This window comes from Molothrus aeneus, chromosome 16 (genome assembly GCF_037042795.1).
Source record: "Molothrus aeneus isolate 106 chromosome 16, BPBGC_Maene_1.0, whole genome shotgun sequence".
NCBI lineage: Eukaryota > Metazoa > Chordata > Aves > Passeriformes > Icteridae > Molothrus > Molothrus aeneus.
The window spans coordinates 14991684-15016340 of record NC_089661.1 but is presented as its reverse complement, the minus strand read 5'-3'; the positions used below and the strand labels follow the sequence as shown (position 1 = coordinate 15016340).

The 24657-nt window shown below is 46.5% G+C and overlaps 1 protein-coding gene across 1 annotated transcript; it reads left to right on the top strand.

The window, feature by feature from the left end:
- Nucleotides 1-725: 725 nt before the first annotated feature.
- LOC136563661 (mesothelin-like) lies at nt 726-23747 on the top strand. Its single transcript, XM_066561152.1, has 25 exons — nt 726-748; nt 2543-2627; nt 3615-3776; nt 4664-4866; nt 5498-5589; nt 6281-6396; nt 7301-7422; nt 7828-7969; nt 8983-9198; nt 10501-10671; nt 11697-11843; nt 11971-12020; nt 12494-12614; nt 13054-13139; nt 13817-13940; nt 14231-14421; nt 15578-15668; nt 16476-16590; nt 17314-17519; nt 18011-18157; nt 19023-19156; nt 20181-20308; nt 20809-20903; nt 21594-21783; nt 23277-23747. The coding sequence occupies exons 1-25, from the start codon at nt 726-728 to the stop codon at nt 23369-23371; spliced, it is 3252 nt and encodes a 1083-aa protein (XP_066417249.1). The 3' UTR covers nt 23372-23747.
- The last annotated feature ends 910 nt before the right edge of the window (nt 23748-24657 follow it).

Genomic DNA, 24657 nt, shown 5'->3' with positions numbered 1-24657 from the left:
ATCCCACTGGTATAAAATACAATATAATATAATATAATATATAAGTATAGTATAATATATTTATAAATTACATAATATATTTATACTATATTATATCATTATATGTTATTATTATACTATATATAATATAGTATATAATATATTAATGTACTGATATATATCAATAATATATTTCTATATTATATAATGTATTGATATATTATGTACTATTATAATATATACTAGATTAATATATATTAATATAAAATATAGTATATTCTATATTACATTACATTGCATTATATATATATTAATATATATTAATATAATATATTCTATAATAACCTAAATTATAATACTTATATTGTCTCACCCTTCACATGAGACTAAGAATAAAATAAATTTTTTAAAACACCTCTGAGTTAGAAAAAACCAGAATCCAGCAGAAAATGAGCTCTGAAATCCTTCAGGGAGCTGGGCTGGGCTGGGCTGGGCTGGGCAGGAGCTCTGTGCTGGCTCTGCTCCCAAATCCCCTTGTCTTGCAGGGTGCCAGGGAGCTGCTGCTGCTGCTGGGACAGAACTGGTAAGGCAGATTCAACCCAAAAGTTGAAATTTGTGTGGTTAAAACATTCCTGGGTGGTTTGGGCTGGAGGGGCCTTAAAGATCAGCCATGGCAGCCCCCCTTCCTCTGGGACCCCACTGGAACCACCAGGGGAACTTTCCCTCCCCTTGTGGGGTGGGATGGGATGGAAGTGCCCAACGCATTGAGGTGCAGAGCCAGGAACTGTCCTGGGGCTCGGGGTTTGGGGTTTCAGTGAGTTTGCTCAGGGTTTGGGTTTGGGATTTGAGTGAGTGTGCTCAGAATTTGGGATTTGAGTGAGTATGCTCAGGGTTTGGGGTTTCGGGTGTGCTCGGGGTTTGGGGTTTCAGTGTGCTCAGGATTTGGGATTTGAGTGAGTGTGTTGAGGGTTTGGGGTTTCGGGTGTACTCGGGGCTTGGGGTTTCGGGTGTGCTCGGGGCTTGGGGTTTCGGGTGTGCTCGGGGCTTGGGGTTTCAGTGTGCTCAGGGTTTGGGGTTTCAGTGTGCTCAGAATTTGGGGTTTGAGTGAGTGTGCTCAGGGTTTGGGGTTTCAGTGTGCTCGGGATTTGGGGTTTCAGTGTGCTCAGGGTTTGGGGTTTCAGTGTGCTCAGGTCCCATCCCATTCCAAAGGGCTCCCCCAGTCTGTGTGCAGTGATCCCAAACAATGTCAGAGCTGCATTTTAACCCTGTCTCTTTTCTCCTCCTCCTCCCGGTGCAGTGCTCCAGCTCCCCAATCAATGGTGAGTTCCTTTCCAAATATTTATCACAAAACTCAGAGAGGGCTCTGTGTGCCAAACCCTCCCACAATTCCTTACCTTGGTCTCTCTTTTTTTGTCCTGGGCTCAGAATCAGCCGTGTGTGCCTCAGTGCAGAGGTAGGTGAGCCATCCCCAGGGGCTGGGGCATTTCCTTGGGAGGGATTCTGCTTTTCTTGGGGTGACCAAATCCCTGTGAGCCCAGATTTTGGGATTTTCCCCAGGGTTGCCTGTGGGCAGGGAGGGCTCTGGTTGCACTTGTTCAAACAGTGAAGGGAAGGTGCCCTGCTGGGGTTTGTGGCTGGGAAGACAAAGAAAGGCAGGGCCGGGCTCTGGGGAGCAGCCAAGGGCCTTGGCACTGGTGCTGAGCTTATCTTGGCTCCAGTGGGGCTCAAACAGCCCCAGTCTGAGCTCACTCAACCTGAATGGTGGCTGAGGGTCAGCAGTGCACCCCTGCCTGTCCCTGTGCCAGCAGCCTCGTCCTGCCCCGTCCCTGTGTCCCTGTGTGCCCTGAGCTCTGCTCCTGCTCATTTGGGAGGGCTGGATCCTTGCTGGGGGCACAGCCAGGAGCCAAACCCTGCTCAGGGCACTCCGGTGCCTTTGGGTGCCGTGCCCAGCTGTGCTCTGGGCTGCTGCGGGGTGACACCTCACATCTGGGTCTGTCCCCAGCCACTCCTGCTCTCATCTCCCCACCCAGTTCTGCCCAGTGCCCCACCAGTTCTGTCCCCACCCAGTTGTTCCCAGCCCATCCTCTCCCAGTTCCCATCAGTTTCTCCCATTCCCATCCCCTCCTCTCCCAGTTTCCCCCATTCCTCCCACGTCCCAGTTCTCCCATTCCCGGTTCCCCCATTCCCATCCCAGTTTCCCATTCTCAGTGCTGTCCCAGTTTCCCATTCCCAGTGCTGTCCCAGTTCCCCCATTCCCATCCCAGTTTCCCATTCCCAGTTCTTCATTCCCATTCCCAGTGCTGTCCCAGTTTCCCATTCCCAGTTCCCCCATTCCCATCCCAGTTCCTCATTCCCAGTCCCCATTCCCACATCCCTGTGCTGTCCCAGTTTCCCATTCCCAGTTCCCTGATTCCCATTCCCAGTTCCTCATTCCCAGTCCCCATTCCCACATCCCTGTGCTGTCCCAGTTTCCCATTCCCATTCCCAGTTCCTCATTCCCAGTTTCCTGATTCCCATTCCCAGTCCCCATTCCCACGTCCCTGTGCTGTCCCTGTCCCCCCAGTGCCAGCCAGGAGCAGCTCCTGGAGGTGGCCCGAGGCCGAAGGTCCCCGTGCAGCCTCAGCTTTGCCCAGCTGGCCTGTGCCCAGGTGAGGACCCTCAATCCCTCAGTCCCTGGGGCTGGGATTTGTGTTCCTTGGGAATTCTGACCCTTCCCACCAGCCCTGGGGGAGCAGCCAAGGCTGTGCCCGGGGTTTCACCCTGAGCTGTGGCAGTGCCACCCTCTGGGGGACACTGCCCTGTGCCACGGGGCTCAGGGGTGCCCAAAGCACCACGGACACCTTGGGGAATTGGGGATTTTCTTCTCCAAACCCCCGGAGTGAGAAGGAAGTTGGGGCAAAGGGACTTTGCAAATCAAATGGTCTCTTAAAAATTGGTGTCACAGCATTGGGATGAGTCTCTGCAGGAGAGTCACGCTGGGTGCTGGGATAAAGCACAATTAGGAGGGGTAAAAGCACAATTAGAGAAGTAAAAACACAATAGGAGGGGTAAAAGCACAATTAGAAGGGGTAAAAGTACATTTAAAAGGGGTAAAATCGCAATTAGAACTGGTTGCAGCCTGGAAAATGCCACCTGGATACTCCAGGTTTAGTTTCTTCCCTGGTTTTGTCATTATCTCTTAAGTTGCTGCCAGTAATTGCAATTAAATTGACAGCGATTTGTGGGTTTTGGTAAATATTTCTGGCAGGATGGCAGTCCTGTAAATATTTGTCAATGGGTTTTTTTTTTTTTGGGGGGGGGGGGGGTTGGAATTTTTTGGTGTTTGTTTTTTTTCTTGGTTTTGTTTTTGTCTTCTACTGTTTGTAAGCCATTTTCCTGAAAAAAATATTTGGGAATTAGAGAGGATCCCTTGGAAGTTTCTACTTAGATGAAATTTTTCAGAAATTTGGGCCAAGTTTTGGCAGTTTTGGGGGTGGTTTTTTTTTTTTTTTGGATAAAGCTTTTAAAACCTATGCCAGTGTTTTACCCCCTCAAGGGGGGAATCCCTTCCCAATGCCCAGGTGTGGATGAGCTCCCTGAGGGTGATTTCCCCCCCTAAATCTTGTCTTTATTTGCATTTCCCTTCTCTCTTCCAGGGAGCTTGGCTCCAGGACCTCCAGGATGATTTCCTCTCCTCCTTATATTCCTGCCTGGCCCCTAAACCCAGCACAGCTCTGGATCCAGAATATTCCATCCTGTTCTTTTCCAAATATGATGCCAGGAAGCTTTTGGCATCCCTGACCGAGTTCAGCCAGCAGGTGAGTCTTCCCTCCAATGGAATTCCCTCAAATCCAGGGGATTTTTGCTCAGGGAAAGACTTCATTTCAAATGCCCTGATTATTTTTTTACCTTATTTTGGAAAGAGATGTTGCCCTGATTTTTTAAGATTTTTTTTAACCTTATTTTGGAAAGAGATGTCGCCCTGATTTTTTTAAAAGAATTTCTTTAAGGTTTTTTTTTTCCTTTAAGGTTTTTTTTTTCCTTTAAGGTTTTTTTTCCTTTAAGGTTTTTTTTTCCTTTAAGGGTTTTTTTCCTTTAAGGTTTTTTTTTTTTTTTTCCTTTAAGGGTTTTTTTTTTTTCCTTTAAGGGTTTTTTTCCTTTAAGGTTTTTTTCCTTTAAGGTTTTTTTTTTTCCTTTAAGGGTTTTTTTTTCCTTTAAGGTTTTTTTTTTTTCCTTTAAGGTTTTTTTCCTTTAAGGTTTTTTTTTTTTTTCTTTAAGGTTTTTTTTTTCTTTAGGGTTTTTTTTTTAAGATTTAGATTTTCTAAACCTTCAGACGTTTACATTCTTGTAAGGAACTTTCTCACACACTTTATGTAAATAACTCATTGTTTTGCATTCTTTTCTGGAGGAGGAGAAATTTGATGGACTGTTGGTCTCTCCAGTGTCATTGGAGAGGTGGCACTGTCACCCTCCAATCCACTGTCACTTTTGGAAATCTATAAACGTTGGAGTCAGAAATTAAAAATTCTCTTTTTACCTTGAAAAGAGCAGCGAGTCCACGTCGCGTTTCGTGTCCTGCAGTGCAAAGAGCCCCATTCAAAACAGCAGATTCCATTTAGCACTCAGATCTGCTTGGATTGCTGTCCATGTCTGGTTGGAATTCCCTGGAATTCAGGTTTTTTTTTCCCTCCTGCCTTGCCCCCAGTTCTCCCAGGTGCCCCTTTCCCCGGAGTGGAGCCTGGTGTTCCTCAATGGGCTGTGGGAGAGGATGCTCCAGGTGCCTGGCATTGAGACCCCGCCAGTGCTGCTCCAGTGGCTCCATGGGGGCCTCCAGCCTTTCCTGCTGCACCCCGAGAGCTTTGGCTGCCTCCGTGCCAAGGACGTGTCCTGTGAGCAATTCCAGCTGCTGTGAGTGTGGGATGTCCCCTCTGGGCCACCAGAGCCACGCCCTGGGCGCTCCTCTGGGGGAAAAATCACTTTGGAGGAGGGTGGGAAATGGGTTTGTAGAAAATCTTTGAAGTTTAATTAAATACTTGTATAGTGGGTATTTATATGTCCGTTTTGAGATAAGAAATGTTGATTTAGAAATATCATAGAGAGGCCAAGAAATGCTTATAGTGTGTTGGAATTGGGAAAGTAGAATACACTGGCTTTGTTGGAATTGGGAAATTAGAATACACTGGCTTTGTTGGAATTGGGATATTAGAATACGCTGGCTTTTTTGGAATTGGGAAATTAGAATACACTGGCTTTTTTACAATTAGGAGATTACAATACAGTGGCTTTTTTACAGTTAGGAAATTACAATGCACTGGCTTCTGATTGTGATGGTGTGAATTACAACATCTGTACTGTCTCACCCTTCTCACGAGACTGAAAATGGAATACAAGTTTTTAAAACACCTCTCAGTTGCCCCACCTCTGGGTCAGAAAAGGGCATAATCCACCAGAAAACGATGGGATTGAGAATATCCATGTTTTTGTGAGAGCCCAGCCCTGGCCTCAGCAATGTTTGAGGTGTTTTCCCCTCCTTTTGCAGAGTGGCTGCCCTGGATGGAATCTATTCCCAGCTTTCTGTGCAGGAGCAGAGGAATCTCTACTCTGGGATCAAGCATTTCCTCACCCAGCATGGTAAAGGCTTCCCCTGATTTCCCTGGGCTCTCTCCCAGGGCTGAGGCTTCACAGGGGGTTTGGGAATCTCCAATGAAAACAGGCTGGGAACGTCAGTAATTAATGGATTTGGGAATGATTTCCCTGCCTGGAGGCTTGATTAACTCAGGATTTTTATAAATTTTTAAAAATTCGCTGCATTTGCTGCCTGTGCAGGGTTTGGTTGTGCTCAGGAGGGGACCCAGGCAGGAGCTGCCATGAATGTCCTGCAGAAAGCTTCTGGTGCACGTGGAGGGAGGGAGAAAGAGGCTGGGCATGGAATATTGGCAGGAGCTGCCATGAATGTCCTGCAGAAAGCTTCTGGTGCACGTGGAGGGAGGGAGAAAGAGGCTGGGCATGGAATATTGGCAGGGCTGGGATTCCTTCTGCCCTGTCCCATGGGAATTTGTGGTGTGAGCACTGGATTTGGGTGTGAGCTGGGAGAAAAGGAGAAAGAGGCAGGGCATGGAATATTGGCAGGGCTGGGATTCCTTCTGCCCTGTCCCATGGGAATCTGTGGTGTGAGCAGGGAGCTCTGCTGGGCTGCAGCCTCAGAAATCCCAGCTCCCAGTGGGCTGCAGCTCCACGGGCTCTGTGCTCCTGCACTCCTGTCTGCAGAGAAAGGGGCTCTGCTCCATGGGCTCTGTGTTCCTGCATTCCTGTCTGACTGCAGGACCCAGCCAGAGCTGCCACAGCCCCAATTCCACTGCCTGGTTCCGGAATTTCCTGGGATCCTTTCTGGAGCACGCCACCGTGGAGGACCTGCAGCTCTTTGGGGATGAAGCCACAGTAAGTGGGGACCCTGGGTGGGGGGGTCACAGTCCTGCCCTGAGCAGAATCAGAGCCCCAGGATGGAGGGGTTGGAAGGATTGAAGGGTCACCCATCCCATTCCAGCCTCACCCACTGTCCCAGGGTGTCACTGTCACATTTTCTGAAAAATCCCCTTGCCCACGTTTGCTCTCCTGGGAAGCTGAGAAGCCTCAAAAAAAAGGGAAAACAATAATTATCTGATTTGCTTCTCCTGTGTTTTGCTGCTCTGGAATGTGTTTGGTGATTATTTACCAACTGGTCATTGTTTTATTGGTTTCATGTGAATTGTTTTGGCTTAATGACCAATCAGGGCCAAGCTATGTCAAGGCTCTGGAGACAGTCATGAGTTTTCATTATTATCTTTTTAACCTTCTGTCTATATCCTTTCTGTATTCTTTAGTATAGTTTAGAATAGTATTCCTTTATATAATATAGTAAGTTAAAATAATCAATTAGCCTTCTGAGAACATGGAGTCAGATTCATCATTCCTCCCTGCCACGGGGGTCCCAGAAAATACAAGACCAGGGTGCTCCAATCCCTGTCCAACCTGGCCCTGGAATTCCTGCCAGGAATATTTCTCTGGTTAATCTGAGGTGAACAGCCACTGCAGTTTTTTTCCCCATCATGTGATGAGAGGGATTTGCACAGCAGTTGGTTCCACAAAGGGAATTCTGCAGGGAGCAAACTGGAGCCAGTGAGAGGAGCAACCTCAAACCTGATCAGGGTCCCAGTGTTTACTTTAAAACAAACAAAATAAACCTCAGCACAACTTTAAACCCAGATGAAAAGCCCTGAGGTTGGTTCAGACTGTCCCATGTCACTGTCAGGATTGAAGGATCCATCTGAGTCATTTTCCCTTTTTATTTTTTTTCCACCTTCAGCTTCAAAAATTTGCCAGGGACCTGGTGAATATGGAGATGGTTGGGAACCTCACCTTGCTCAGGGAGACTGCCCTGTACTACACCCTGCTCCTGACCTCTGCTCCTGCCTTTCCCCTGGCCAGGTATGGATCTGAGGGGGTCTGATTTCCTGGCATGGTTCAGCATGGCACTATTGATTCATTTTCTCTTTAAAGGTTCTATTAATTTTCTCTTTAAAGGATCTGTAATTATCTCTTTAAGGGTTCCATTTGTTTTCTCTTTAAGGGTTCCATTCTCTTTCTTTTCAAAGGTTCCATTTTTAAATGGAGCCTTGCTGCCCTTGCTCTCTGGGGCCAGATCCCCAGTTCTTTTCCTGGGAGATGATTTCCCTGCAGTGCTTCCAGGGATTTCCAGCTCCCTGAGCTGGAGCCTTGGCACCAGCAGAGCTGAGACGATGGGGGAAGGTGCCTGGAGGAGGAGCATCCTCTGGAGCAGAGGAAAGCTCTGCTGGAGCCCCTCTGTGACCCAGCCTCTCCTTTTGTCCCCAGCCTCCCGGACAGGTTCCTTTGTTACCTGAGCCCCGGGGCAGTGGCGAACCTGAGCAGGGAGGAGGCGCTGGGAGTGGCCCAGAGGCTGGGGAGGAGCTGCCCCTGGAGCAGGGGGATGCCCGGAGCCTCCCTGGAGCTGCAGGTGAGCACCTGGGGATCCTGTCAGCTGCACAAAACCCGTGGGTGAGCACCTGGGGATCCTCTCAGCTGCACAAAACCCATGGGTGAGCACCTGGGGATCCTCTCGGCTGCACAAAACCCGTGGGTGAGCACCTGGGGATCCTGTCAGCTGCACAAAACCCATGGGTGAGCACCTGGGGATCCTCTCAGCTGCACAAAACCCGTGGGTGAGCACCTGGGGATCCTCTCAGCTGCACAAAACCCGTGGGTGAGCACCTGGGGATCCTCTCAGCTGCACAAAACCCATGGGTGAGCACCTGGGGATCCTCTCAGCTGCACAAAACCCGTGGGTGAGCACCTGGGGATCCTCTCGGCTGCACAAAACCCGTGGGTGAGCACCTGGGGATCCTCTCGGCTGCACAAAACCTGCTGGGGTGAGCCCAGCTCTCTGTACCCTCTTGTCACCCTCCTCTGGGTCACCTTGTGTCTTTGTTGTGGTGTCTGGCTGGGTTTCCATCACCTCACAGGGCTCAGTGGTGGGGATGGTCCATCCACATTGAGAGGGAGACATCTCAAAGCAACACACTCCATTTCCAGAGGGCTTCAAACTGTTTTATTCCAGCAAGCGTGCTTGTTATACATTCTTACAAAGCTCATGAGATTACACTTTACCCATTGGTCAGGAAAGACAAACAAAGTGCTCATTGGAACAGACAGTTGCAGGTTTCTCTTATTTATCCTTTTTTGTTTCTTGGTTTCTCTTCTCTCTCCTTTCTTTCTTGGTTTCTCTTCTTTCTCCTTCTTCTTTCTTTCTTGGTTTCTCCTCTTTCTCCTTCTTTCTTGGTTTCTCTGTCAATGACCTCAGTAGGAAATCTTTTAGGGGGAAACAAACTTATCACACTTCTCTCTGGCTCACAGAAGTCACTGTAAAACCTCTTCCACACCTCCACAGGCAAGCCTGAGGCAGAACCCCAGGGATTTAGGGCTGTGGGATGCAGCATTGCTGCTCTGACTCTGCTCTGTCTCGTGGCACAGGTGGCATCCTCCCTGCTGAGGAATTTGGAGGATTTCTCCCCAGCCGTGCTGGCAGCCCTGGGCCAGGCTGCCCTGGGGCTCTCAGTGTCCACAATCCAGGAGAACATCCCAGAGGAGCACCTGGAGGCAGCTCTGCCTGCCCTGGGCAGAGTGCAGGGCTGGAGGGATGAGCAGGCCAGGGCTGTGGTCAACAAACTGCTCCAATCTGGCTACCAGGTACTGCAGAGCTCCTCACACCCACAGGCTCCTCCTGGCCAGGGTTTCAGGCACTGGGAGTGCCCAGGGAGGTTGGGAGTGCCTATCCCTGGAGGTGTCCAAGGGATGTCTGGAGGTGGCACTGATGCTTTGGGAATAGAGGCTGGACAGAGTTAAAGGAATAAAGTTGGGATTTGTTACAAGGGCTTCAAAGGATTCTGACAGAACCACAGGACACAGCCTGAAGCTGCACCAAGGGGAATTTAGGTTGGGTATTAGGAAGAGGTTTTTTACAGAAAGGGTGATAAAGTTCTGGAGTCCCCATCCCTGGGGGTGTTTAACAAAGCCTGGATGTGGCACTGGGGGCCAGGGGTGAGTTCAGGTGTTGGGACTGGTTGGACTCAATGATCTTTAAGGTCTCTCCCAACTCAGTGATTCTGTGAATTCTGTGGATTCACCTTGGGCAGTGCAAGGGCCTGGCTGTGGCTACACCCAAGATGGACAATGGATCAGGAGTTGTCACACTTTGATAAGTTTTGGTCCATTCCCATATTGGGTTCATTGTCCAGTTCCAGCTCAGGTGATGCAGTCCCACCCTCCCAGGCTGCTCTCCTCCATTCCCTGTTGTTTGCACTTTTGCGGCCTGGAGCTGCAGTGGTGTCCTTGGTTCTGGGGCTGGAAAAAAGCAGGAAATGAATTTGTAGAGAAACATTTGTAGAGAAATATGAATTTCTAGAGAAACAGGCAGTGTGGAGAGAAAAATAGAACTAGAAACAAGTTTCAAAGGATGGCCTTGCAAATAAGACTGGATACTTTGGAGAAATGGAATTGTGAAAGATGCATTGTGGTAGGACCCACTGAGGGGTAATTTTAGATTATTAACTTTAAGACATTTACAGCATGGTGTAGGACAAGCTGATAGGCCAAGAAATGCTTATAACATAAATAAGAAATAGTTAAATTCTGATTATGATGGTGTGAATTATAACATCTGTATGGTGTCACCCTTCACATGAGACTGAAAATGGAATAAAAGTTTTAAAAACACCTCTGAGTTACCCCATCTTTGGGTTAGAAAAGGGCTTAATCTGACAAAAAAAAAGGGTTGTTTTGTGTGGCTGAGCTGTGAGGAGAACTGGTGACACTTTATATGAAGTTCAGAGTTAGAAACCAATACAGAATCTGGAAAATATAAAAGCTCAAACTGAAGGGATGAGCCCTCAGAGCTCTGGGCTGGGGATTGGTGGGGTTGGGCACAGCTGGGACTCGAGGATCTCAAAGGTCTCTTCCAAGCTGATTTTTTTTTCTGGGATTCCCTTGCAGATCCTGAATGGACAGAGCCTGGCAGAGCTGGGCACTTTGGTGGGTGGCCTCAATAGCAGCACACTCTGGAGTTTGTCCCCAGAGGTTGTCCTGGAGGCCATCCAGCTGCCAGCCTTTGCCCAGCACGTGGACACTCTGCCCTATGCTCTGAGAAGGATCCTGGTGGAAAAGGTGACCTTGTTTTGTCTCACCCTGGAGCAGGGGTGGGGGCACTGCTTACCTGGGGCCAGGTGTGCCACAGCTGCACCCTGCCAGCGTCCCCTGCGCCATTGGTCACAGCCAGGAGGGGTGGCAGCAGGACAGGCCACTCAAACCCTGCCACTGCCTCTGTGTCACTGTCCTTGGCCACTCAAACCCTGCCACTGCCTCTGTGTCACTGTCCTTGGCCATTCAAACGCTGCCACTGCCTCTGTGTCACTGTCCTTGGCCATTCAAACCCTGCCACGGCCTCTGTGTCACTGTCCTTGGCCACTCAAACGCTGCCACTGCCTCTGTGTCACTGTCCTTGGCCTCTCAAACCCTGCCACTGCCTCTGTGTCACTGTCCTTGGCCTCTCAAACCCTGCCACTGCCTCTGTGTCACTGTCCTTGGCCTGCTCAGCCTCTTGGGGACAAGGCCAGGAGGGATTTGTTTTATGGGGTGCTCCCAGAAACTGCTTCCCAGTGGATGTTCCCAGGGAAAGAATATAAATATATTTATATTCTTATTTATTTTATATTATTTTATTATTATTTATAATAATAAAATTAATTTATATTTTATATTATTCTATATTATATTTATTTTTCTTATTTATTTTATATTATTATTCTTATTTATTTCTATTATTAAATATATTTATTCTTATTTATATATAAAAATATGTTTTATATTATATACATAAAATATATTTTAATATTTATATTTTTTAATAAAACATTCTATATATTTCATAATAGATATTTTATAAAAATACATAAAACATAAAATATTTTATAAAAATATATAAAATATAAAAATATTTTGTAATATATATATTTAATATATAATATATATATAAATATATATTATATATTGTAACCATAGAATAATTCAAGGTTGGACTCAATCCTGGAGGTCTTTTCCAACCCAAACAATTCTCTGCTTTTGATCCTGCCATGATTTGGGCTAAAGCTGGGTGAGGTTTGCCATGGTTTGTTCTCTTGGCTTTTTCCAAGGTTTCCTCCAGGGTTGGCCACCCCTCTGAGCTGGTTAAACTCATTCCCAGTGCTCTGGCCACCTCCATCCCAAAATCCCTGCTGGTTTTTGGGGAAGAGATGCCAAACCTGCAGGATCTCAACAACAAACCATGGACCAGAGAGCAGGTAAAGGGTTCCTCCTTCCCCTCCCTGGCAGCCCTGCCCTCTGTGGGGCCATGAATTCCACAAATCCCCCTGGAAACTGAGCCCTTTTCCCTGGAAAACCTCTGACCTCTCTGCCTATGCTCCCCAGGCTGCCATGTTCTTCAGTGATGTGGTGAAGGCAGAGCCTGACTTCAGCAGGTAAAGATTTCCCTCCTCTCCTTCCCCTTTCTGCTTGTTTTCCTGGCAATTCCCACCTTTCCCACGGTGCATCCACATCCACCCCCTGGAACCCATGGAAGCAGATGGGAAATGGAATGGGAACCCAAACACAGATGTGGAACATGGAGATTCACCAGGGCTCAGCTGCCAGATACACCCAGGGACCACATTTTCCTTCTAAAGTGATGCTGCTGGCTCAGGCTGCACCTGGAATCTTGCTCCAGATTGCCTCTGGAATGCATTTCCAAGCAGGGAATGCATTTCCAAACCTTCCAGAGGGCAATTCCAGGGATTCTTTTAGAGGGGCTGCTGTGTTTTTTGATGTATTTGAGTTGAAAATTATGAAAACAGAGCTTCATATCTGGGAAAACCAGCGGGGTGAGCAGAGTCCTACTCTGAATGCACCTTCCTGAAGGCTTTTCCCTCCTGATTTTCCTGCTGGGAACTCCCAGGCTCTCCCAGTCTGTGCTCCAGGGCTTCACCTGTGCAGCTGCCAGCGCTGTGGGGGCAGAAAGGTTCCAGGAGCTGGCCAGAGTCATGAGGAAGAAGAAGGTCAGGCTGGGCCAGGACCAGGTAATGCCCACATTCCCAAGGGTTTGGGGTTGTCCTGCGGGTACTAAAGGAAATTGTTCAGCTAGAGCCCCTGGGCCTCAGGGGCTGCAGCAGGGATGTGTCAGGGGGGTTAGGATGGGTTTTAGGGACAGGTTCTCCCCCCAGAGGGTGACCCTAGGACAGAGGGGGGTTGTTGGGTTGTCAGGGTGGTCCCTGTGGGTCCCTTCCTGTGAACAAATGTCTTGGGGGTCCCTCCCACAGCTCTGAGTTTCCCTGAAGGCAGGAGAAGTCCAAACCCTTTGATTTCCATAATTTTTCCTTTCCTTTCTTCTTTCCTTTCTTCTTTCCTTTCTTCTTTCCTTTCTTCTTTCCTTTAGCATAAAATCTTTCCATTATTTTATCTTTTCCTTGTGTTTTGTGGTGGTTTCTCTCCTTGATGCAATCTCTGGTGTCCTTGCAGCTGAGCTGCTTGCTGAGGATGGTGACTCTGCATGGGATTCCCCAGGATTGGGACACTTATCCCCAAGACCTGCTGCTGTTTTTAAGGTAACCGTGCTGTGGTTTCCATCATCTTGCCTTAGAGCAACATGGGAAAAACAAAAATTAGTTTATTAGTTAATTAGTAACCAGGCTGACTAATTTGATTCCTATTTCAGAGTTGTTTAGGCCTCTTTCTGGGGAATAAAAAATGGGATTGCAGAAAGCTGGAGGAGGGTAGATTTGTATGAGATATTGCAATAAATCCTTCCTTGTGAGGTCTCCCAGAGAGGCTGAGGCTGCCCCATCCCAGACAGTGGCCAAGGCCAATTTTAGCATTCCCAGGTCTCTGAATGTGCTTTTCCCTTACAACACCAGAGAAAATGGAATAAAGTGAATTCCCCTGTTCCAGTACCTCCCTGCTGTGGTTCTGTACCCAAACCTTGAACAGTTTTAGCAATAGATTAGTTTGAATTAGTTTGAATTTAAATCTAACAATGAATTAGTTTGAATTTGAATCTAACAATTAGAACAGTTTGAACAATAGATTCCTTCAGGTGAAAATTGATTTTTTAAGAACCATTTTTTAAACTTAAGGAATTTTTAACGAGTTTAATGGCATAGAAGAAACCTGAGGAGGAACAGCTCCTGGAGTTCAGAGTGCAGGTGTGGAAGATGTTTTATCAGACATGGGGTGCCTCGAGCTTGACCTCATTCCCTAAAATTCATGGAGTTTGTCTTTCCAGCCCCTCAGACTATGCAGGGAACTGCAGCCAGTTCTTCATCAACGTTGGGAAGGCAAACGAGGATGTTCTGCCCAAAGAGGCCCCTCAGAGGCAGCAGCTGCTCCTGGAGGCTCTGGAGTGTCTGGTATGGGGAGAGGGATGGGGGTCCTGCAGGGCTTATTGGGGTCCTGCAGGGCTTGATTGGGATCCTGCAGGATTGGGATTGTGCAGCAATGGGGGTCTTGCAGGACTTGGTTGGGGTCCTGCAGGAATTGGGATCCTGCAGGGCTTGATTAGATCCTGCAGGGCTTGATTGAGGTCCTGCAGGGATGAGGACCCTGCAGGGCTTATTGGGGTCCTGCAGAAATTGGGGTCCTGCAGGAATTGGAGTTCAGGGATGCTCCACCCCAGTTAATGCCTCTGCCTTTATTCCAGGGAATTCCTGGCACACAAATAAATAAGACAAATGCTGAGGTCCTGGGCTGGCTGGTGTGTGAGCTGGATGGGGACTACATCAGGGGTTCTGGGGGCACTTTGCTGAAGGATTTGAGCCAGTGTGGATCTTTCCTGCCTGAGCAAGAAGAGGCCATCAGGGACGTCCTCAGCAGTGGCAACACCACCTTTGGGTATGGGTTTTCCTCCTGGACTCTTCCCTTAATCAAGCCCATGGTCCTATTAAGGCCTGAACTCCAGCCAAGCAGCTTGATCAAAAACCAAAAAAACTTCTTCATTTTGAGCTTTGCACTGGGTCTTTTATGTTGTTTGGTTGAAATTATTTCAGCTGAAAGGCCTGGGTGAAATTCTCCTGAAAAATGTGATCACTTCTGTGTCTCTCTTGCTCGTTATAAAAGCTTTTCCTCCAGTCTGCAAAATTGATTTTTCATTACTCAAACATCTCTGCCTGGCCTGGTGGTCACAGGTGAGGTCAGGCTGTTTGTCAGGCACAGATTTCCAGGAGACATTCTGCCTGTCCAGTGAGAAATGTTTGATAAATCCCTATTCTAACACACAGGGAAGCAAAATATTTTCCTTCCTGGTCAGTTGCCCCAAGATCTTGGCACTGAATTGGGCCATAGCAAGCAACAGAAATTCTTTGGGTTCCAGAAAGAGCCTTAAGAAAAGAATGTGTTTGTTCAAGGCCATTTTCCCACCCAGCTGCCCTGATTTATGTCCCTGACAACTTCTGCTCTGCTGCAATAACATTTTGTGCAACAGGAAGTGGTTGAGGTGTTTTAGGGTTTAAACCTTATGTTTTCTTAACGTCACATGTTTCAAGGATGTAATCCTGGGGGATTTAAAGGTGTTTTTTTTAGTTTTGTTCTTCCTTGAGAGCTGATACCTGCTCATTTTCATTGTAGCTTGCATTAGAAATAGAAATGAGACAGATGAGACACTTGGTTTTGTGTAGAATAGCTGAATTTTTATTGTATATAGCTCATTTTATATGCTATTAGAAGGTACTGTGTTTGAATTTAATAGGTTAGTAAGTCATTGAAACTCAGTTGATTGGTTGGTAATGGTTAGTGTATACGTTTATTAAACTTCTCTCATTCTAGATACTTTATATTTTCTCTTTATGGATTTTTATGGGATACACTTCTTATTTTTATAAATGCAAACTCTTCTTACCAGAAGAGATTGTTACATAAATTGATTTTTATTTTTATAATTCTTTTCCTATGGGAATGTAATAGATTAGTTAGAGTAGTAAGGTTTAAATTATGTTTATAAGGCCTTTGTTTTATAAGGTTTTACTTATTTGCAATATATATGTGTTTGCAGGCCTCCTTCAGCGTGGTCAGCCTTCACCCTGAGCGAGCTGAGTGGGCTGATTCCTGTGCTGGGTCCCAGCATCCTGCAGCAGATCCCCAAGGTGGGCTCTGCCCATGGCCTGGGGAGCACTGCTGGCAATGGGGCTGGGGTCTGCAGAGCCAGCCTGGTTCCAGTTCTTCCTTTTAAAGCACCTGGGGCCACAGGGATGGGGTGTGGGAAGGGAGGGTTTGTGGAGCTGGGGGCTGGAACAGAGGCTGGGCAGAGTTAAGGAATAAAGCAGGGATTTATTAAAGGCCTCAAAGGATTCACCTTGGGCAGTGCAAGGGCCTGGCTGTGGCTACACCCAAGATGGGTCAGGAGTTATGGTCACACTTTGATAAGTTTTGGTCCATTTCCATATTGGGTTCATTGTCCAGTTCCAGCTCAGGTGATGCAGTCCCACCCTCCCAGGCTGCTCTCCTCCATTCCCTGTTGTTTGCACTTTTGGGGCCTGGAGCTGCAGTGGTGTCCTTGGTTCTGGGGCTGGAAAAGGAAAAGGATTGTTCTGTGTGACTGAGCTGTGAGGAGAACTGCTGACACTTTCTATGGAGTTCAGAGTCATGGACCAATGCAGTGCAGAATCTGGGAAATAGGAAAGCTCAGACTGAAGGCATCAGAGCTGACAGGCTGGACCTGCAAATCCAGGTCACTGCCAGCCCTTTTCTGTCACTTGGGGAGAGCAGGAATAACTCCCAGTGCTTTATGAGGAGCTTCAGTCACTGATAGGTTGGGGGAAAGGGAGAGTTCAAACATTTAAGGAATTGCTTTTGGCGCTCCAGGCTCAGAGCCTGGTGTGTGAGGAGCAGGGGCTGTGCTGGAGGCACATCCAGCATTCCCAAATCCCCCTGATGATCCCTTTTCCTTGCAGAAAGCTGTGACCACCTGGCTGAGGAACTTTGCCTGGGATTCCCACCTGTCCAGGGAGGAGCTGGCCACCGTCATCAAGGAGCTCCGGCCCCGCCGGCACAAGCGAGCAGAGGAGGGTACGGGGGCTGCCCTGAGCCAGAGCATTCCCCATGGGCCCAGGGCTCACCCTGGCCCTTCCTTTTGGGCCCAGGGCTCACCCTGACCCTTCCCTCTGGGCCCAGGGCTCACCCTGACCCTTCCCTCTGGGCCCAGGGCTCACCCTGACCCTTCCCTCTGGGCCCAGGGCTCACCCCGGCCATTCCTTTTGGGCCCAGGGCTCACCCCGGCCATTCCTTTTGGGCCCAGGGCTCACCCTGACCCTTCCCTCTGGGCCCAGGGCTCACCCTGACCCTTCCTTTCGGGCCCAGGGCTCACCCTGACCCTTCCTTTCGGGCCCAGGGCTCACCCTGACCCTTCCCTCTGGGCCCAGGGCTCACCCTGACCCTTCCTTTTGGGCCCAGGGCTCACCCTGACCCTTCCTTTTGGGCCCAGGGCTCAACCCGGCCATTCCTTTTGGGCCCAGGGCTCACCCTGACCCTTCCCTCTGGGCCCAGGGCTCACCCTGACCCTTCCTTTTGGGCCCAAGCCTCACCCTGAAGCTCCTCAGGCCTTGGGAGAGGCTCCCAGGGAGATTTGGAGTCCCCATCCCTGGAGGTGTCCAAGGAGCTCAGTGCTGGTGACAAAGTGGGGATCGGGCACAGAATCAACCTTGGAGGTTTCTCCAACCAAAATGATTCTGGGATCCAAAGCTTGGAGCCAAAGGATTTAATTTAACCCTGTGTTTGCCATGGCTTCAGCAGGTTGCCCAGCTGAGCTGGAGATAACAAAGAAAATGCTGGATGATGATCTGATGCCTGCCTTCTACATACCTGAGGAGCTCCTGCGTGCCTGCCTCCAGAACATCTCCCTGGAAAATCACCTCTACCTGGAAAATGACCTCTCCAAGGTCCTCAACTACCCCTTCAGCAACCCCCAGCTGGCTGTGCTGAAGGAATACCTGCACGAGGTATTTCCAGCCCAAAAATGTCCAATTTCCACTGATGGGATTGTTCAGGGCCTTGTCCTGGGGAATTTAGGATCTCCAAGGATGTGACAAATTTCCATTGATGGGACTACTCAGGGCCTTGTCCTGGTGAATTTAGGATCTCCAAGGGTGCGACTCAAATTTCCACTGGTGGGATCTCTCAGGGCTTTGTCCTGAGGAATTTGGGATCTCCAAGGATATGACTCCACTGTCTCTCAGCTCCTCTCCCAGGGTTTGCCACCTTTACTGGGAAAATATTTATTTCTTATCGCTCATTTCTATATCTAATGAGAGTTTTCCTGGCCTGTTTGCTCTGAGCCTTTCAAGGGCACCTCTGAGAGGAACGTGGCTCCATCCTCCCTCCAATCCCAATCAGAGAGATGAAAACAGCTCTAAAGTGATTCCACCTTTCCCCAGGCTGAGCCCAGCTCCCTGAGCCCCGCTCTGAGCCCATCCCCATGGTGTCTCCACAGAGGTATCCCGATGGTTATCCCGAAAAAGTGCTCTCTGGGATGGGCCCTCTGCTCCCCCTGCTCAGCCCAGAGGATATCTCCACCTGGAAGATGAGCTCAGCATACACACTGGCTGCATTCCTGAAAATTGAGCCCCCGGATTCCCTGGTAGGGGCTTGGCCTTGCTCTCCTGGCTTTGGGGCTGCTTTGGGTTCTGAGGTAGTTGAAGCATCTCTGGTGCCACAATTTTGGGTGGCCCAATAAACTTTATAAAAGAAAGGCCTTGTAAAATCAGGCCTTTCTGTTCTAAGCTAACCTATTTAGTTCCCATTAAATAAAAAATCATAAGAATAAAAATCAGTTAGCACAATAATCTATTCTTGTAAAAAATGTTCACACCTATAAAAAACAAGGAATCTATCCCATAAAATTCCATTTAAAAATATATTAACCTATCTATAAATGTTTAATAAACCTATAATATATATAAATATATTACATATATATAAATATATGATATATTGTTTAATAAGCAATAACTCTTATCAACCAATGAACTAGATTACTAGATTTCACTAGATTACCAATCGATTAAATAAATATATAAACCTATCTATAAAATGTTTAATAGACCTATAACATATATAAATATATTACATATATATAAATATATAGCTTATATTGTTTAATAAGCAATAACCCTTACCAACCAATGAACTAAGTTTCACTAGATTACAAACCAATTGAATTCAAACACAATGCCTTCTAATACCATATAAAAATGGTATACAATAAAAATATTTTTAAAAATAAAAATAAATAAAATTAAAAATAATAAAAGAATATGAAAATTGTGTACAATTAAAAAAAACTATTCTAGATAAAAACCAAATATTTCTATCTCTAACACAAAACTCATAGCAACACAAACAGTTCCATTTTACTTTTGTAATTCTAAAATACTGAGTTTCTTTCAGGGATGAAACCACACCTCCTGATGCCATGAAATGAATCTAATTAATTGTGTTTCCAGGCCTCAGCAGCAATCAAACGCTACATGGAGCTGGGCCATGCCCTGAATGCCACGGCCCTGGATGCCATTGGCACCAAGTACGTGTGCCTGCTGAATGCCACCCAGCTGAAGGCCATCGACCCCTCCAGCCTCAAGTGAGTCCCAAGTTGGGGTGTCCTTGGCTTCTTCCAAAAGCTCTTTCCCATCCTTATTGTGTTTGTGGGGTGCCCCGTGGTGGGAAGGAATGATGAATCTGAGTCCATGTTCTCAGAGGGCTAATTTATTATTTTATGATGCAATAATATATTAAAGAATACTAAACTATACAAAAGGATACAGAAAGGATACAGACAGAAGGCTAAAAAGATAATAATGAAAACTTGTGACTCTCTCCAGAGCCCCAGTACAGCTTGACCTTGATTAGCCATTGAGTCAAAACAATTCACATGAAACCAACAGAACAATCTCCAAACACATTCCAAAAGAGCAAAACACAGGAGAAGCAAATCAGATAATTATTGTTTTCCCTTTTTTTTTTGAGGCTTCTCAGCTTCCCAGGAGAAAAATCCTGGGCGAAGGGATTTTTCCAAAAAATTTGAGTGCCACACATCCTTTTCCTTTTTTCTGCTCTCAGGGAAAGGGAATTTAGGAAGCACCTTAGAACCTGCCAGGCAGGGCTCAGATTTCCAATCCAACCCTCTTTATTTCAGCCCAGCAGGCTGCAAATCTGACTCTGTGCTTGCTTTCATCTGCAGAAGTGTTAATTAAATTGAATTTCATAGAATTACGGAGTCCTTAAGGTTGGAAAAAGCCTCTCAGATCATCACCCAGCACCGTGGTCACCACTAAACCATCAGGTGCCACATCCTTGTGGTTTTTAAGCATTTCCAGTTTGAACTCCTCTGAAAGACTGAATGAAATTAAATGAAATGAATTAATTACCACTTGGCAAACAGACGGATTTATTGGGCATCATCAGAGCCATTATCACCTGAAGGACAAATTCTCAGCAGGAAACTGGGCCACTATTTTTCCTCTCAGCTTCTCTCCATAGAGCTGGGAATTAGGGATCACCTGTGCTGTGCAGAGACTCCCAGAAAAACACTCAGAATATGCAAAAATTGAACAGGTTGGAGATAATAAAAGTTTTTTTCACCCTAAATCTTTATTTTTCTGCAGACTGGCATCTCTGAATCCTTCAGCCTGTTCACAGGAGACGAAGAACATCTTGTACCAGAAAGCCAAAGAAGCTTTCTCTGATCAGCACCATTTACCTGCTTACTATGAGCTGATTTTACCTTACCTGGGTATGTAAAAATCCAGGATGTCGTGGAGAAGGAGAACTCTTAGCTGCAAATTAAATGGGTATCAAAATCCATCAAAGATTTGGGGATTTTTAAAGACAAGTTGTTAAAAGTTTGTCTTTCCAGCTTGTAGATAGCACAAAATATTCTGTGCCTGCTTTAAGTTGCCCAAATCTGTTTCCTGACTATCACAGGGAAAATCAAACTCAGGATTTATCTCCAGGCCCTTTTCCATGTCACAATTTTTTTTCCCTGTTAAGCCAAGAATTTTTCCAAATTCTCCTCACCCTTCTTTCCCCTGTCTGGCATCACCACAGATTTTTAATGCCCAACAAAATAACTCCCAATAAAAAAGGAGGAGCATCCCCATGTTTTGCATCTGGACTTCAGTGTGTTATCAGCCCCAGCCCAATGGGTTTGGAGAAATCCTCATTTTGTGCAGAGACCCAGCAGTGCTGCTTTGGGCTCTGCCATCCTTTGATGTTCTCCTTGCTTTGGTGCAGGGGGGGCTCCTGCTGCAGATCTGAAGGTTCTCAGCAAGGACGACGTGAACATGAACGTGAGCACCTTTGTGACCTTGAGGAGAGACTCCCTGATGGTGAGCTGGGCCTTGCAATTCTTTAATTCCCTGCATTTTGTTGTGTTCTGTGCTTGGGTTTGGTTGTGCTGTCCATTGGTGGAAATCATCAAATCCAAATTCCATAGATATTTTTATTTTAAAATATTTTCTAATTATTAAATATTTAATATTACATATTTTTACTTATACATTAAATAATACAGAATAATTTAATATATAATATATATTAAATTTATTATATCTATTTATATATTGTTTATCATTATTTATATGTAATAAATAATTATATATTACTATAATAATATTTAATAAATTATATAATCAATATATTATTAAATATCAAATTATTATCTTATAATTAATATTAATTATTTGTAATAATACGATAATATTAATATAGATATATTAATATAGAATGAATATAATTATTACTATTTTAATTATTTCTATATTGTTTATTTATATATTATTCATATATTATATATATTATAAATATTAAATAATTTTATCTCTTTTCTATTAATTAAATTTTTAAAAAATTAATTAAATATTTAATTAAAAATTTAAATTTAATTTAAATTAAATTTAAATTAAATTTAAAAATTAAAATTTAATTAAATATTATTTAATTAAAATTTAATTAAATACACGAGGTCCATCAGCACACTCCTAACTCCAGCTGTGTGATTGTTTGTTTGTTTTTGGCAGCTCCTGACGCCCGGGGAGGTGCAGGGGCTGCTGGGGGTGCATCTCCCTGAGCTGGCGCAGTGGCAGAGCAGGGCCCCCGTGCGGGACTGGCTGGCGCTGCAGAAGCAGCCGGAGCTCGACAAACTCCACGTCGGCCTCACGGGGGGCGTGCAGGAGGGATACATCAACCTCATCACCCCCAAATTCCCAGGTCGGTTTGGGGCCCTGGTGCTTGGGGTTTCGCGGTTCTTTCGGGGTTTGTCCTGTTTAGCAAAGACAGGTGTGTGCTAAGGAAGGCAGGAGCCTCCCCTGGAATGGAAAATGTAAATCCCCCCCTCTGAATTGCTATAAATTTGAAATTAAGGGGCTCTCAGGCAAAGATGTGGGAGTAGGAAATAACAGTTCTTTAATAGGGAGGAAAATAAAAAGATAAAATAAACAATGCAGTGAACTAAACCAACACTGTCAGAGTCAGAACCCATCCTGACACCCTGTGGGTCAGGGTGTGGGCAGCAGAACCATTGGAATTGTGGCTCAGCCCTCCTGCCGTGTCAGGGCTGGTTCTGCTGGAGCAGGGATCCTGGAGAAAGGTGCAGTCTCTGCCTCTGCAGATCCAGGGCAAGAGGCAGCTGCTGTTCCTCTGGGAAATCCAGTGCAGAAGCTGTGCTGGTGTTCCAGAATCTCAGATTATATCTGGGTAGGAATGCTTGGCTCTCCCCTCTGGGCTCACATCTCCCAGTGGGATGCTGTAGCTCTTATCAGCCATGCAGTGACATCTAATAGCCTGTTATCAGCAGATGTCCCCCTGGAGGGAGGATTGGGCGTGGAAGAGATCAGGAAAACTGCCCACAGAGCAGAAGCCAGCTGCCTTGCAGATGGCAAATAGAATACAATTTACTTGGCAGTCCAGGACAGGGTTGCAGCAAGGATTGCAAGAGGGGCAGCTCTGCTGAGGAGGCTGAAGCCCTGCAGGGCAAATCCTGGGATCCCACTGGGAGCATCCCTACTGAACATCCCAGCTGAGTGAGGAGCACTTCCAGGCCTTCCTCCTTGGGGATGCTGGGTTTGGCCTTAGAGGCAGGATCAGGGTGCTTGGGGTTGAAGGAAACTTGAGGATCCTCCAGTTTCAACCCCAAACTCAGCTTGGCGTTTGCTGTGGTTAGACAGGTGAAGAGAATCCCTGGAGGGGGCATGGAGGGATGCTTTCCCCATGGAGGAGTGGTTCAGTTGTCAGATTAAGCCCTTTTCTGACTCAGAGATGGGATAACTCAGAGGTGGTTTAAAAGCTTTTATTCCATTTTCAGTCTCATGTGAAGGGTGACACCATACAGATGTTATAATTCACACCATCACAATCAGAATTTAACTATTTCTTAATTCTATTATAAGCATTTCTTGGCCTATCAGCTTTTTCTACACCATGCTGTAAATGCCTTAAAGTTGATAATCTAAAATGACCCCTCAGTGGGTCCTACCACAATGCATCTTTCACAGTTCCATTTCTCCAAAGTATCCAGTCTTATTTGCAAGGCCCTCCTTTGAAACTTGTTTCTAGTTCTACTTCTCTCTCTCAAAAATGTCTGTCTCATTCCATGGCATTTCTAAGTCAGCATTTCTTATCTCAAACAAATCTTATCTCTACAAATCCGTTTTCCACAGTTCAGTCACTGATTGCTCTGCTCTGATGTCCTCTTTGTCCTCCAGCAATGTCCTCAGCCCCTCTGGGCACCGTGGCCATGGTGTTCCACCTCCTGCCTGCCCTGCTCCTCACCTTCCTCACCGTGTCCATCCTCTCTTGACCATCTCCTCCCACCAGGGACCAGCCTGTGACCTGCTCTGAGACCTGGCCTGAGGAGTGCCCAGAGCTCCAGGCAGCTGGGCTCAGCCCAGGACTCACTTTTAGGTACTTTTGGCTTTCAAATCACTTGGAAAAAACCCAGTTGTGTCTGAAGGGAAGATTCCAGACTCTTTGGTGCAGGATCTTTTCCTTTGGGACAGCCCCAAACCACTGCTAAACCCCATCTTACTGCTGGGTTTAAGGGTGAGTTCTGCAGGTTAAAAATGACATTTCCCAGAGCCTGACCTCGTGACACTGCCAAGACCTCAGGGTGGGAGTGAAGTTTGCCAGCTGCTTGTAAATAAATCCTGGAACTGAGTAAAAATGCCAGAAGCAAACTGATGAGTGTCTGCTCTTCCTTGGGGCTGCCCTCACCTTCCTGACTGCAGGAATCCCCCCAAATGAAGGCTCAGAATGCCAGGATCTGCCTGTTCCTGTTCCTTGGGGTTGGCTGTTCAACATTTAGGAGCTGAGACTGTTCTCAGCTTCATCCTATGGAGGGAAAGTTTTTGCCCAAGGTTTTCCATATTTTTTCCCCACTTGTTGGAAATATCTGTCAAAAAAAACCCTCCATGAAACCTGTATCCAGCTCCTGACATCCCCCTTTCCTCCAGGAGGAGAGTCTGGGAGGGAAAAAGGGATTTATATATTTTATGTCTTATAAATCTTCACTGTCTGAGCTTTCTAGAGAGGGAGCAGGTCTGTCCTTCACTGCAGATTTTGGATTTATGCTGGAAAAGCTTCCCCACAAAGCACTAAACACCTCAAAAGACACGTTGGGTTAGGAAAAACCAGATTGATGTTTTATTGTATAGCACTGAACAGTAATCAAGATAAATTATCTCCAGCTAATCATCCCAGGAGAGTCTGTGTGTGGTTTGAGCAAACCTTGATCAAAAAGCAGCTTGTGAAAAAGTTAGAGGATTTTTGGGGATCTCTCAGCTGCAGTGCAGGGCCACCAGTGACTCAGATCCCTGTTTTCCCACTGTTTAACAGATCCCAGTGGGATGGGATGGACAGGAAATCCCTGCAAGAGCTGGGCCCAGTGCTCTTGCCTTGGCAGAGCAGTCAACAGCACTGCTGGTTGTACTACAGGGAGTAAGTCTCTAGTAAGGACCTGTGGGGCTTCTCCAGGCTGGAAAATTCTGTCCTCCTTCACTGGCCAGCCTCAAAAATAACCAAATCCTGTGCTGGCATCAAATGGGGATGAATTCTCTTCCCTTTCCTGGCTCCTGCTGTCCAGCAGGG

Excerpts from the sequence above, each read along its gene's own strand:
- LOC136563661 (XM_066561152.1), top strand. The coding sequence starts at position 726 with ATGGAAGTGCCCAACGCATTGAG. Across the intron at positions 2,628-3,614 it reads CCCAGCTGGCCTGTGCCCAG|GGAGCTTGGCTCCAGGACCT; the intron begins GTGAGGACCCTC and ends TCTCTCTTCCAG. Across the intron at positions 20,309-20,808 it reads GCTGATTTTACCTTACCTGG|GGGGGGCTCCTGCTGCAGAT; the intron begins GTATGTAAAAAT and ends GCTTTGGTGCAG.